The 15,238-nt window shown below is 36.6% G+C and overlaps 1 protein-coding gene across 3 annotated transcripts in view; it reads right to left on the reverse strand.

Moving 5' to 3' along the window:
• Positions 1-15,238, reverse strand: part of NOX4 (NADPH oxidase 4) — a 214,223-nt gene that overhangs the window by 63,447 nt on the left and 135,538 nt on the right. For 2 of the 3 annotated variants that reach the window (XR_010113373.1, XM_034933513.3), the window contains exons 13-14: positions 14,428-14,509; positions 1,512-1,631 (exon numbers count right to left, since the gene is read on the reverse strand). Coding sequence is in view for 2 of the 3 variants with exons in the window: in XM_034933513.3 (XP_034789404.3) it covers positions 1,512-1,631; positions 14,428-14,509 (202 nt within the window). In the remaining variant the exon portion in view is untranslated. The remainder of the gene's footprint in view (positions 1-1,511; positions 1,632-14,427; positions 14,510-15,238) is intronic. The other variant, XM_063608227.1, reaches the window with a different exon arrangement.

The following is a 15,238-nucleotide window of genomic DNA, read 5'->3' on the forward strand; positions in this document are numbered from 1 at the left end:
ACTGAGTAGGGCTCCAAAGGTCATTCAGTCTTGCCCTGGCTTTTTGGCAAAATGAGCCAAAACCATTCCAGAAACTTGGTTGTTTATCGCCTCTTAAAAATCATTAAAGAAAGAGATTTCACAATCATGTACGATGTAATGCATTCCAGCAACTCATAATTCCAAGTCTGGATCCCCATTTATAAAGTAGGCTTGAGGTTAAGAAAATTTTCTTCCTTTTTCATAACATTCGGTGTCCAAATAACTTGTAATGTGTTGTCAGAAACAAACTATTTCTGGCTTAGAGCATGATAATTTTTCTAAGAACTGCCAGAAAGTACCAAATTTACATCTAGTATTTAAAACTGAAATAAAATATCATTCAAACACATCACTTAAATTTATTATTGCTTCTTTGGTTCTGCAAAAAAATAGTAAATGGAATAGATTTGAGAATAACTTTCTACTTTCATTTTGCTTTGTGTTTTCATGAGAATATCAATCAATTAACTTTTGCTTATAATCCTGAAACTAAAATAAGTTTTAGTTTAGTATTTCCTGGTCAGACAATTTCACCTTTTTTTTTTTTTTTTTTTTTTTTGGCAGAGTCTCGCTCTGTCACCCAGACTGGAGTGCAGTGGCGCCATCTCCCCTCACTGCAACCCCCACCTCCCAGGTTCAAGAGATTCTCATGCCTCAGCCTCTGGAGTAGCTGGGATTACAGGCATGCACAACCATGCCTGGTTGATTTTTATATTGTTAGTAGAGACAGGGTTTCACCATGATGGCCAGGCTGGTCTTGAACTCCTGGCCTCAAGCGATCCACCCACCTCGGCCTCCCACAGTGCTGGGATTACAGGTGTGAGCCAATGTGCCCGGCCACAATTTCACCTTTGAAGTTACTTTCTTTATTCTGTTGTAAATTTGCTAAGTAATAAATGAAGGAATGATGTGTTCAGTTGTCATCTCAGAAAAGCCTGACCATACTTCAACAATAAACCCAGCCCTTTATTTCCATACCTATTAATGTCTACCTTTTGTCATAATTCTAATATTTTCTGAAATAATTTTATTTACATTTCTCATTGTTTTCTTTTTTACTTGCCCCATTTGAATGTAAGCTTTTTAAGGTCAGGGACTCTGTTTTCATTCATTGCTGTCTTCCCAATACCTGTAAGACCTATTGGCACATGGGTGTTCAAAAATATTTGTTGACTGAATGAATGAGTAGAACCACTTACCGCTGATGAGGACATAGAAAATGAAGGATGGAGGCGAATGACTTTTAACAGAGGAAAAGGACAGAGGAGTGCATAACTGTGATATGACATCTTTCTACAAGAGAATATGTTAGGAGCCACAGACCACATGTTGAGAATCACTGAATTATTCCCCTCATCAATCAGGAAATGGAGGTCCTTGATCAACAAGTAGAATAATTCAATAAGGAATTATTTTATACTAAAAAGAGAGATATCGGAAATATTGGCAGTTCTCTATTTGGATTAACAAAATAGATCAAAATGACATACAACAGGGTGTTGAGTATTGATGCAAATGGAGTTACTCCAATGCCTCCAGCCACGCAGAGGCTGACCTCATAGTTCAGTGATTCCTCAAATGGACTTCCAAAAGGACCATCAATATACAGCCTGTAGAGCAGTCAGAAAAAGGTGGGAAAAAAATGAAAATAAGTGAAATTAATTTTCTGTACCATATAGCAAACATGCTGAATGCAATCTCTAGATTTCGTGATGGGTCAGGCCTTATTTCATGGTTTCTCACAGTGATTAGCCTAAAGGAGTAGCAAATGTTGTTTATGAAGTGTCAAGATTAAAATAAATACGTCTGTTTCTAAATGTGCCTTTTCTGAGGGAACCATTAATTAAAAGTATAGGATAATGTAAATATGATCATGCCAGGTAGCTAAGGACAAGTTAAAGCTCTGATCATATTAGATTACTATATATGACTAAATTAAAGTAACAATTGCTTTACTGTGTCTAAATTCAATAAACATTTTTTCAATGGCTAGATCAGTACTGGAAATACTTATTTAAACATTTACTATGTGAACAGAAAAACAGTAGGAGTAAGGAAAAGAATCTAACACTGTCCCTCCTCTTGCCCTGGTTGTTCATAAGTATAGAACTTTACTTACGAACTGATAGCTCTTTAGCTGTAAAGGACAATCACAAAGGAAGCTCTGCAGCTCTAATTACTCTGATCATGTTTATATATTCAAGTGTGTGTGTGTGAGACAGAGAGAGAGAGAGAGAGCATAGAGAAATCCTTCTTAACTGCAATAGAAATGCTAATTGTTCATATAATATTCATCCTCCCATTCTTTCTTAGTAACAGACAATTAATTTTATTCAGGGAAGCAAAAAGTCCAGCCATAATACTACGTTTCTCAGACTCCCTGCATCTGTTTTGGCTATGTGACTATATTTTGGCCACTGCCCCCTCCTTCCTACTTGTCTGCTTTCTGAGCTACACACCCACACACACACACCCTCCCCACTCCCCACAAAGCTACTCTTTGGTGTTTTGAAATAACTTTGGACAGGACGACTAGAACTCAGCGTTCTAGTCATTTACCAAGGCTGGGATTCCAGACAAATAACTTTTCCTCTCTAAACTGGATTTCTTTCATCTATAAAAGGATCAATAAGTTGGGATGCTACAGAAAAAAAGTGTGCTAAGAATTGTAGAGGGCCACACAAATATCAGAAATACATTTTGTTAACGGTATCAATGAGTGCCTACAGTATACTGACAGGCCTTCTGGGAGGCCCAGTATTGATGCAAGAAATGGGCTAAGTCCAGTATGAGCTGGGAAATGTAGGTGGGAATTTGGTTTCAAGGCCCTTAGAGAATCAGTTGTTTTTCATTTGAAATTTTTTTTTTTTTGGTACCAGGAGAGAGAAAATTTTGCTTTTCTTGGAAAAAATAAGAAGATAAAATTACTAGTATTTGATTACTTCTTGACATCTAGTTTTTTGAGGGAGATGGAAACGGAAACTACTTAAACCTTTTTTACATATTTAATCTGATTAATATGTGTGAAATACACTGCGTTTCATTTATGAGCAGTGACTTTCTCCCTATCATAGTACATGTTCTTTAAAAGAATGTTATGTTGCTATTATCATAATATATGTAACCAGATTGTAGAAATTAAAGGCAACTCTTTAAAATCTTGCTATAACATAGTAGAGATGAAATCAACTTCACATATTTTTAAATTTCTGTTGATAACTAATGAAAAGATCCTTTATGAAGGATTGTGTATCTAAGATAATTCTAAGAATAAGAGATATCTTCCTCCCTGACCCACTCAAAAGTATATAAACATTTTTTGACATTTAAGTTTTTCCTTTGAAAGTAGAATTTATTTACATTTAAAAAAACTGATTTAAATCTTTTATTAAGGTTAATGAGTTTCAAGCTACATTTCTGTTTTATGTGGCTGAATGTGAATATACTTGTTAAAGCTTTTAACATGGTGCCTGAACATAGTAAGAACCTGATAAATATTAAATATTTAAGAATAATATAATAAATATTATATTATTATTAAAAGTAAAGGTTTGTAATTTACAACATTTAATGTTCATATAAGTGTAAATTTTTGAAAAATATTTGCCTTTTAAAATCTTCTCTGATCATCTGTCACTTTAAACAGTTCTTTTAATTAATAAAAAATTTCAAGGGTCTGGTGCAGTGGCTCACACCTGTAATCCCAGCACTTAGGGAGGCTGAGGCAGGAGGATGACTTAGGGCCAGAATTTTGGGCCCAGCCTGAGCAACAAAATGAGACCCTTGTCTTAAGTATTAGCTGGGCACAGTGGCACATGCTTGTAATCCCAGGTACTAGGGAGGCTGAGGCAGGAGGATGGCTTGAGTCCAGGAGGTTGAGACTGCAGTGAGCTATGATCACACCACTGCACTCCCGCCTGGGTGACAGAGTAAAACTCAGTGTCCAAAAATTTTTTCTTTTTCAAGACATGCCTGAGACTCTTACCTCAGAAACCTAAAATAAGCTATATTAACAATGGATACTCTTCGCCGAACATTCAATCCAAGGTTGGTACTGAATGTTCTATGTATATCTTCACTGTTAATCCACACAACAACTTTCATAGGAAAGTATAATGCCCATTTTATTGCATTGGGAACTAAAACTCAAAAAGGTTAAATAATTTTCTTAAGGTCACACTTATATTAAGGGGGGATGACTTTTACTAAATTCATTCTGAGTCTAACTCCAAAGCTTAGTTTGTTAATAATCAGATAATAATCTTTACAATTACCAATTATTTTGGTGAGGGGTATTATATAAAGGTAAAAACAAAAAAAGTTTCCAGGACAATTATCATCTAACAATTCTCTCTTCATGTAGGAAAAAAGTGAGTGTGATAAACTATTCCTCAGGAGAGGATGGTATGGCAGTTTTAGACCATTCTAGTCTCAGGAGATAATCATATCAATAGAAACAATAAACAAAAGGAGTGAGTTTAAAAAGCCCACGATGGTTCTCCCTTGATAGCTTTCAAATTTTACTGTGTATCAGAATTTCCTGTAGGGCTTGTTAAAACACAGAATGCTAGGCCCTACCCCGAGACTTGCTGATTCAGAAGTCTGAGCATTTGTAGTTTTCACCTTTCCCCCAGGAGCTACTGATGTTGCTGATAGAGCAGGTAAGGAGGATCAGGAGTGAGCTGGTACAGGCGGTGATTTTACAGAGGGTCCCCAACTTAGGATGGTTCAATTTAAATATTTTGACTTTATGATGGAGTGAAAGCAATATGTATTCAATAGAGACTTTACTTAAAATTTTGAATTTTGACCTTTTCCTGTACCAGTAGTATTTGGTACAATATTCTCTCATGATGCTGGGCAGCTGCCACAGCTTCCAGCCAGGCACATGACCATGAACTTAAACAACCAATACTGTACTCTACAGTGTACAGCAGCATTCAATACAGGTAGGTAATTTTTTCAATCCCTGCACCTTTCCCTCCCACATCTTGTATTCCCCAGTGTCTATTGTTTCCATCTTCATGTCTATGTGTACCCAATGTTTAGTTTTCTGTTTTTGCATGTAAACATAAATAAAAACAAATAACCTATTTTCATCTCAATAGATGCAGAAAAAGTTTTTAATAAAATCCAACATCCCTTTATGGTAAAAACCCTCAATAAACTATGCATATAAGGAACATACTCAAAATAATAAGAGCCATCTATGACAAACCCACAACCAACATGATCCTGAATTGGCAAAAGGTGGATGTGTTTCCTTTGAGAACCAGAACAAGACAAGGATGCCCACTCTCACCACTCTTATTCAACATAGCACTGGAAGTCCTAGCCAGAGCAATCAAGTAGGAGAAAGAAAGGAAAGGCATCCAAATAATAAATGAAGTCATACTATCTCTCTTTGCTGATGATTTGCTTCTATACCTAGAAAAACCTACTCTGCCAAGAGAACTGATAAATGACTTCAGTAGTTTCAGTATACAAAGTCAATGCACAAAAATCAGCAGCATTTCTGTGTACCAGTAATGTTCAAGCTGAGAGCCAAATCAAGAACTCAAGCCCACTTACAATAATTTGTAATTATTATCTAATGCAATCTCATGTTAAAAGGAACATGGTTTGAAAAAAAACCAATTTGATGTTTATCTCTTGGAATTCTGAATGATTCAGTCAAGGCCTTACAAATTAATTAATTTAAAGTCTGTAAGGAAAAAAGTTCTTTGGCAAGGAGTCCCCATAAAATAATCATGCTAACAAAATTATGTTCCAATAACCATTATGAATGGATACATTTAATATAAGATTTTTAAGAAAGGAAGGACTTCAGGCTACTTTGTCGACTGACAATTTCTGCCTAAAAATTAAAAAAAAAAAAACCCAAATAAACAACAAAAATCCCTCAAACGTAAAAACTAAAGAGTCTGAAAAGATGTATGGCAGCTGAATGCAGGATGGGGTAACAAAGAAAGAAAATGGCTCTCAAAGGCACTAGATGGAGAATTACCTGTGCTTAATCTATCTCCAGAAAGTGGCTACATCCCCAACTTGTTCTGAAATTTTAGCCACCTAATCTCCAGCTATAGACTCGGCTTGGCCCTATCCTTCAACCAATTCTTATCTGAGTCGGGAATGAGTTGTGCTCTCAGTCAGCACTAAGGCTTGTTTATTGCTTGCTCATTAGTCTTGCGCTAACACAGCTTCTTGACTTAGATCTCTGAGCCAAAATCTTTACAATTTAAGCAGTGCCTCAGTTTTACAGTCCTGATGACAGGGTTTAGCCCTGTGAATCCCAGCCCAGGGGTTGGGATCCACTACCTGCTGATAGACCAGCGTCCTTCGGACATCCTACTTGCCTAGTTTTGCAAACATCAGTAGCATTAGGCATTCTTATAACTACATTCCACACTCTAGTCAGAATACTACCTTTTAGATCTCTTGCCATCCAGGTATTCGAATTTCACATACTATATAAAAGAAAGCCTAAATTTAAGGATTAGAAGATGAAATACAGTAATTCTTTAATGAAAGACATTATGTATACTGTGGAAAATCTTATGAATTACTGTGCTTGTAGAAACTGTACCGGAATAACCACTACCACAAATAGGCAGACACACAAGGGAAAGGGCTCCTTCCTGACTAATCTAAGCAGAGCATATCACCCAGAGCCACGTCTACCAGACAGGACAATGTATTCCTTCTGACAGGATTTAGAATGGATTGAAGATATAAAAGCAGCCCACATGGCAGAGCCTTTCCCCCTGCCCTGAGGCAAGCAATCGCTTTGAGAAATGGCAGAACAGAGCTGACAATGAGAATGGTGATGAGAATTCACTTTTGCAAGAGGCCAGGTGCTTTCTATAATTTTATTTAAATATCACAAAGACTTACAAGAAAGAATTGTGTCATGCATTGGGCATTCCTCAAAGCAACATTAGAAGGAAGGTATCTCCATTATCATCATTTGTAATACAGAACAAAAAGTCAACATAAAGATGCTCAGATTGCCACTCTCCCTCAATCATGAGGACTTAAACCTGAACGTGACTCAAGGGAAAAAGCTTGAAGCCACCCAAAACTCTTTCCTTCTCCCTCTCTCTCCTCCTCTCCTTCTTGCATAATAGTCATCACATTCTGTTAATTATGCCTCCAAACACCCTTAGACATCTATCTGATCTTCCATATTACTATTATCACAGTACGAACCATTATCATTTCCTGCCTGAATATGAAATTGCCCACTAGCTAGTGTGATGGCCCCATGCGGTACCTCATGTACCTCTCTAGTTTCATGAGAAATCTATAAAAATGTAAGTCTAATTATCTTTCTCCTTGGCTTAAAATCCTTTCATAGGTCTTCAATGTCTTTACAACAAAGTCCAAGGTCATTTAAGTGGCAGTCCAGGCCAGATGCAGTGGCTCATATCTGTAATCCCAATATTTTGGGAGGCTGAGGTAGGATGATTGCTTGAAGCTAGGAGTTCAAGAGCAGCCTGTGCAACAAAGACCAGGCCTGTGATAACAAAGTGATAAGACCTATGTCTCTGGTCAGGTGTGGTGGCTCATGCCTGTAATCCCAGCACTTTGGGAGGTCAAGGCAGGCGGGAGGTCACCAGAATCGGGAGTTCAAGACTAGCCTGGCCAATATGGTGAAACCTTGTCTCTACTAAAAACACAAAAATTAGCTGGGCATGGTAGCACATGCCTATAAGCCCAGCTACTTGGGAGGCTGAGGCAGGAAAACTTCTTGGATCTGGGAGGCAGAAGCTGCAGTGAGCAGAGATCGTACCATTGCACTCCAACCTGGGTAACAGATTAAGACTCCATCTCAAAAAAACAAAAAAAAAAACCTATGTCTCTAAAAAAAAAATTACATATATATATGTATATATATATATGCCATATATATACACATGTATATATATACATATATATATATATATATATATATATATATATATATATATATGCCAGGCCTGGTGGCACACACCTGTGGTCCCAGCTACACTGGAGGCCAAGGCAGGAGGTTCACTTAAGCCCAAGATGTTGAGGCTGCAGTGGGCTGTGCTGGCACCACTGCACTACAGCGTGGGTGACAGAGTGAGACTTTGCCTCAGAAAACAAAGGGTATTCTAGGCCCTGTCCACATTTCTCCTTATACCTCGACTCCAAGTGTATGTGTGCTTGCACTTGCATGCACACACGTGCTCCACACATACACAGTTTTCAGCTACCTGGGAGTAATCCCTCAATGACCCACCACTTCTAAGTTAAGTATAATTTGAGGGGCCAAACAAATCTGGATTGGAGACCCAGCTCTGCCATGTGACTTTGGGTAGGGCATTTACCTCTTTGAATCTCAGTCCTCTTATCTGTAAAATTAGGGAAACGGTACTACCTAACTTATAAAGGAATAGTAAGAATTAAATTAATAATGCATATAAAGCACAATTCCTGGATGTGTAGTGTTCATTATGTGTTACTATTATAAACAAAAATAACTTGGGCCAGGCACAGTGGCTCACACCTGTAATCCCAGCATTTTGGGAGACCAAGATGGGTAGTTCACCAGGTCAGGAGTTTGAGACCAGCCTGGTCACTATGGTGAAACTTTGTCTCTATTAAAAATACAAAAATTAGCCCGGTGTGGTGGCGAGCACCTGTAAACCCTTCTACTCAGGAGGGTGAGGCAGAAGAATCGCTTGAACCCGGGAGGCGGAGCTTGCAGTGAGCCGAAATCGCACCACTGCACGCCAGCCTAGGCAACAGAGCGAGACTCTGTCTAAAAAATAAAGTAAAATAAAATAAAATAACTTGGCTCAGGATCAGATGACAAGTACATTACAGACATGCAGATTGAACAGAAATTATTAAAGATAGATGATGTCTTGAAGAAGAACTCAAAACTTGGCTAGGAAAGAGAAAGGAGGATTAGCTGGAGAACAGACTGTGGAAAGGTCATCTGAGGCTTTGCAGTTTAAGGGTATTACCCAAAATCACCATTTGAAGTCATTTTTACGTAGCCCATTAGAAATGAGATTGAGGTAGGACATTGCTTTTATTGTCCAAACAATCAAGGTTGTTCTTTGGCAGCAAACCAAGTCAAAAAAGAACAGCTCTAAAATTTGTCATAAATGATATTCCTCTCTCTAAACAGTTCCGATATTAGGAAGCTCAGAGAACTTGATCTTTATGAGAACCAAGTAGAAACAGTTTATTCTTGTATTTTCACAATATTTTTACATACATTGTGGTTAAAACTTCCAGAGCCAATGGGTCATGTTTTGCTGGTTTAATTGCCAAAATGGTTGCAAGTAATTTGTGGATAAAATTATACCAGATGCACTTAATCATTTTACATGTCCAAGCTGTATTTACAAGGATAAAAATATATTATAACTACTCTCTAGTCTACATATGTTATGAACCTAAATCCTTCAGAGTTTATTAGCAATAAAACTTGTTTCTTTATCTCCATTTGTTTCCTCCAACCTATAAATCAACAATATGCATTTTGTATTAGATGCACATTCTTTTTTTATTCCTTTCCACTCATCTATCTCTTTCTGACAACTGTCACACCTATTCATGTTCTGAGAATTTTCATGGAGCAATGTCTACAATTACATCCTGATGAGAATGGATGCCCTGGCTTTGACAGTGGGTCAAATAAGAGCTCACAAATGTAAAAATTGATTAATGAACATTCTTGTATTTTAGAAGAGTGTTCCCAAGCACCATTGCAGGTGATATTTTTTAAATGCCTTTCCTTTAAACATATACATACATACACATATACATTTCAGAACCAGTCAGTTCTCTTCATGAATATTTTTCACCTATATAAAGGACATACATTTCCATATTTCATTATTTGTTAGATGTCTCTTGGTAACAGGAAGTTAAAGATTATAGGGACACTATGTTGACTAAATAGAAACCCAAGTCCAAATCCAAACTACCACAGCTCACACTAGCCAGTGCACAATGAGTCCATGTTAGTGATGTTATGATCTATGTTGGTTATGCAATGATCTGTAAATACTCTGTGATATGGTATAATTTTATAGGGCAAGGAAGTTGCTTTGTAACCCATATTTTAGGTCTTAAAACATATTTCAATCAGAAAAATGAGGAAAAAATCTCAATGTAGATACATACAACAGTGGTTGTGAATGAAATACATTCTAATTGTTTGACTCATTTTTCAACTTTACAGAACTTTTTTTATGTTACAAAGCTACAAATTCTTTTACTTTCAGTTATCTGCAATGATGAATAAATGTGTGTGTTCTGACTGCAACTACCAACCATTTCTCCTTCTCATTCCCTTACCTGGGACCATCCTCTTCCCTGAGACAAAACAATATTGAAGTTAGGCCAATTAACAACTCTAAAATGGCCTCTAAGTTTCAAGTGAAAGGAGAGTTGCATGTCTCTTACTTCAATCAAAAATTGGACATGATTAAACTTAGTGAGGAAGGCATGTTGAAAGCTGAGATAGGCATAAAATTAGGCTTCTTGTGCCAAACAGTGAGCCAAATTGCTAATGCAAGGGAAAAAGTTTTTGAAGAAAATTTAAAGTGCTACTTCAGTGAACATATGAATAATAAGAAAGCAAATCAGCCTTATTGCTGATATGGAGAAAGTTTTAGTGGTCTGAATGATTAAACCAGCCACAACACAACATTCTCTTCAGCCAAAGACTAATCCAGAACAAGGCCCTAACTCTCTTCTATTCCATGAAGGCTGACAGAGATGTGGAAGCTGCAGAAGAAAAGTCTGAAGCTAGAAGAAGTGGTTCATGAGGTTTAAGAAAAGAAGCCATCTCTATAATATAAAAGTTCAAAGCAAAGCAGCAAGTGCCGATGGAGAAGCTGCAGTATATTATCCAGAAGATCTAGCTGACATAATAGATGAAGGTGACTACACTAAACAACAGATTTTCAATGTAGACAAGACAGCCATCAAGTGGTAGACGCCATCTACGGTATTCACAGCTGGAAAAGAGCAGTCAATGCCTGGCTTCAAAGCTTCAAAGGATAGACTAACTCTTGTCTATGTACTAATGTAGCTGGTCACTTTAAGTTGAAGCCAATGCTCATTTACCATTCTGAAAAACTTAAGGCCCGTAAGAATTATGCTAAATCTACTCTGTTTGCACTCTGTAAATAAAAGAACAAAGTCCAGACAAAAACACATCTGTTTATAGATAGCATGGTTTACTGAATATTTTAAGCCCACCAGAAAAAAAAAAGAAGATTCTATCCAAAGTATTACTACTCACATAGGCAGTAAGCAAAGCTCACACCAGAACAATAACAATGAAATGGATTCAACCTAAGTGTCCATCAATGGATGACTGGATAAAGAAAATACTGTATATACACATAATCAAATACTGTTCAGGAACAAAAAAGAACAAAATAATGACTTTTGCAGCAATATGGATCAGACTGGAGACCATTACCCTGAATGAAATAACTCAGACACAGAAAGTCAAATACTTCATGTTCTCACTTAAAAGTGGGAGCTAGATGATGTGTACACATGGATGTAGATTATGGAATGATAGACAGTGGAGACTTGAAAGGTTGCAGGGGGGCTAGGTAGTGGGTGAATAATGAGAAATTACTTATTGCATACAATGTATGTTATTCTGGTGATGGATACCCTAAAAGCCCTGACTTGGCTACTACACAATCTATCCATGTATCAAAATTACATACGTACCACAGAAATTTATACAAATAAATTTTTAAAACTACTGCTCATTGACAATGCACCTAGTCAACCAAGAGCTATGATGTAGATGTACAAGGAGATGAATGTTGTTTGCAGGCTTGCTAACATCACATCCATTTTGCAATCCATGGATCAAAGAGAAATTCTGACTTTCAATTGTTATTATTTAAGAAATACTTTTCATAAGGCTATAGATGCCATAGACAGTGATGCCTCTGGTAGATCTGGGCAATGTAAATTTAAAAACATCCTGAAAATTATTCACCTTCTAGATGCTATTAAGAACATTCATGATTCATGGGAGGAAGTCATAATATCAACATTAATAGGAGTTTGGAAGAAGTGATTTGAGCCCTCATGGATAACTTTGAGGGGTCCATGACTTCAGAGGAGGAAGTAACTACAAACATAGTATAAATAGAGAACTAGAATTACAAGTGGAGCCTGAATATATGATTGAACTGCTGCAATCTCATGATATAATGTTAATAAATGAAACGTTGCTTACTATGGATGAGCAAATAAAGTAGTTTTGGTTTTGTTGTCTGTTTGTTTTGTTTTTGGAGATGGAGTTTCACTCTGTTGCCCAGGCTGGAGCGCAGTGGCACAATCTCAGCTCACTGCAACCTCCACCTCCTCGGTTCAAGCAATTCTCCCACCTCAGCCTCCCAAGTAGCTGGAAATACAGGCATGTGCCACCACAGCTGGCTAATTTTTGTATTTTTAGTAGAGATGGGGTTTCACCATGTTGGCCAAGCTGGTCTCAAACTCCTGCCCTCAGGTGATCCACCTGCCTCGGCTTCCCAAAGTGCTGGGATTACAGGAAGAAAGTAGTTTTTTTGAGATAAAATCTACTCCTGGTAAAGAAGCTATGAAAATGCTGAAATGACAATTTACTTGATAAAACAACAGCAGGGTTTGAGAGGATTGAGTACAATTTTTAGAGAAATTAGGCTGTGGGTAAAATGCTATCAAACAGCATCACATGCTACAGAGAAATCTTTTGTAAAAGGAAGAGCCAACTGATGCAGCAAACTTCATGGTTTTATGCTAAGAAATTGCCGCAGGTGCCCCAACCTTTAACAACCACCTTCCTAATCAGTCAGCAACCATCAACATCGAGGAAAGATCATCTACCAGCAAAAAGTTTATGACTTGCTGAAGCCTTAGATGATTGTTAGCATTTTTAACAATAAAGTATATTTTAATTAAGGGATGTACATAGTATTTCTAGACATATCAGGGTACTGCACACTTAAAAGACTACAGAATACTGTTAAAATTACTTTTATATGCACTGAGAAACTAAAAAAAAAGTGTGACAGCTTTATTGCAGTATTGACTTTATTGCAGTGGCCTAGAATCAAACCCACAATATCTCTGAGGTATTCCTGTAGCTGCAAATAGATAACCACCTGAGAAACTACTATGACTACCCTCTTCAAGCAAAGGCATTAGGCAAACTGTAAGCCTAAGAGGCAGAAAAGCACGCATCATCAGCCTCTGCCAACAGCCACTGTAAGTAAAAATACAAATAGGCGTGCACCAATCCTTTTGGGCACATTCATGCTCCTGGTCAACATGTACATATAGAGCAAAGTATGCATTCAAGGCTGTATAGACACATGTATGTCTTTGTGTGTGTTATCAGGGGATTGCAAGTTTATTGCTAAAAATTAAGCCTGGATTAAAATTTGAAACAATGCACAAGCAATATAATTAGGATTCTGCATTTATTTTTGTGATCATAATTAAGTGAGTATTACCAAAGCTAAGTATTAGAGGGAAAATAATTTCCCCAGAAAGCAAAGTTTATGAATACTTGAAAAAACTCTCAAAGCGATCAAAGAATTTGGCATAGTGATTAGAAGAAATACGTATAAACCAAATTCTATTCCTTTAAGTTGATGGCCTTTCTTTTCCATTTCAGATATTAGTTTATTTATTCTTTAGCCTGTTGCACACTAACTATTAAAGAGAGTTAAACACTCATAGAGGAGGCCCCAAGATGCCACAGGAATGATCAAGATTCAGCATGCATCAGTCTTTAGGGAAGAATATGTGTTATAAGAGTCCTGGTATTTCCTTAACCTTTGGGAAGATGAAGGCATATTCCTTCAACAAGGACATACGCTTGGGGCATCTATGAGAAGGAAAGGTCTGCTTCATATAACAAAGCGTCAGAAGATTTCACTTCCCCAGTTTTCAATATGATAAATAAGAATATATAGAGATTGTCAAAAATCATATCTAGCCCATGGTTATTTTGAAAATGACTTGCTACAATATAAATGAATCCTTGCATTTAAAGGACAGTAAATAGAAAACCAGATGAGGTATCACTGACAAAATACTGTCCCTGTTGATATGGCATCAAGCAAAAAGAACCAGACACAGAAGCACACAGCATGTTGTCTGCACTGTGCAGCAGCTCCTCAGTCAAAGCTGGATTGCAATTACAAGTAAGTATTTCTTCTATGACCCAGCTGCAAGGAGCCTGAGATATTATATTGCAGAAGATGTCTTAGTTAGTTAGGGTAAGTTATTCAAGATTTTCAGAAATTTTAAGAAAGATTACATTTTGTTTTTGCCTGCCCAAATCTCTCCCAGCACTATGCCCATTGCCTCGTCAAAACCCAGTGAACTCCTTTTGCTTACTTGGGATAATTTCTAGATTGAATGAAGGGCAGAATTTCGGAGTCTTGACTAGATGGAGGCAGTAGTAAATCTCGAAATCGTTCTGTCAAAAGAAAAATAAACATCAAGCTGTGAAAAGATAAAAGTCATGAAAATAATTTCAAAATGGATGTATTTCCTATTGGTTTATTTTGTTAGACATTTTGACTGTATATCCATCCTTTATTAGAAATTTACCCACCATTTTATGTATTACTAATATATATATATAGTGTATGTATGTGTGTGTGTGTATATATATATATGGATGGATTATAATATTTTAATCATAAATATATATGTAGCCATTAAGGATAAATAGGTATAAATATATAAATAATATATATTCATATATATTTATTTTAAATATACAAAATTAAGCCTGGATTAATACTTGAAATAGTTATATTTATCCTATAAATATACATAATATATACATTTCTACATATACATATTTCTCATATATAAATATAAAAATATATATTTTTTCCTTAATAGTAACATATATCTTTATGATCAAATCTTATCATTGAAAGGCTAGAGAAAATATACATGACCAATAAACATACTAAGAGATGCACAGTCTCTTTAGTAACCCATGCAATGTGAATCAAAACCAGACACCATTAACTAGCATTTACATCATGTAGCATTCAATTGATAGAAATTAGTCTCCCAAGACCAAGTGTTGGAGAGGATGTTGATCAACCTAAGCTCTTATACACTGCTGGTGGGAGTCCAAGTTGGTACAATAGCTATTGAAGACAATTTGGCATTACCATTTAAGTTTTAC

The sequence above is a fragment of the Pan paniscus genome, chromosome 9, assembly GCF_029289425.2.
Source record: "Pan paniscus chromosome 9, NHGRI_mPanPan1-v2.0_pri, whole genome shotgun sequence".
NCBI classification, from domain to species: Eukaryota; Metazoa; Chordata; class Mammalia; order Primates; family Hominidae; genus Pan; species Pan paniscus.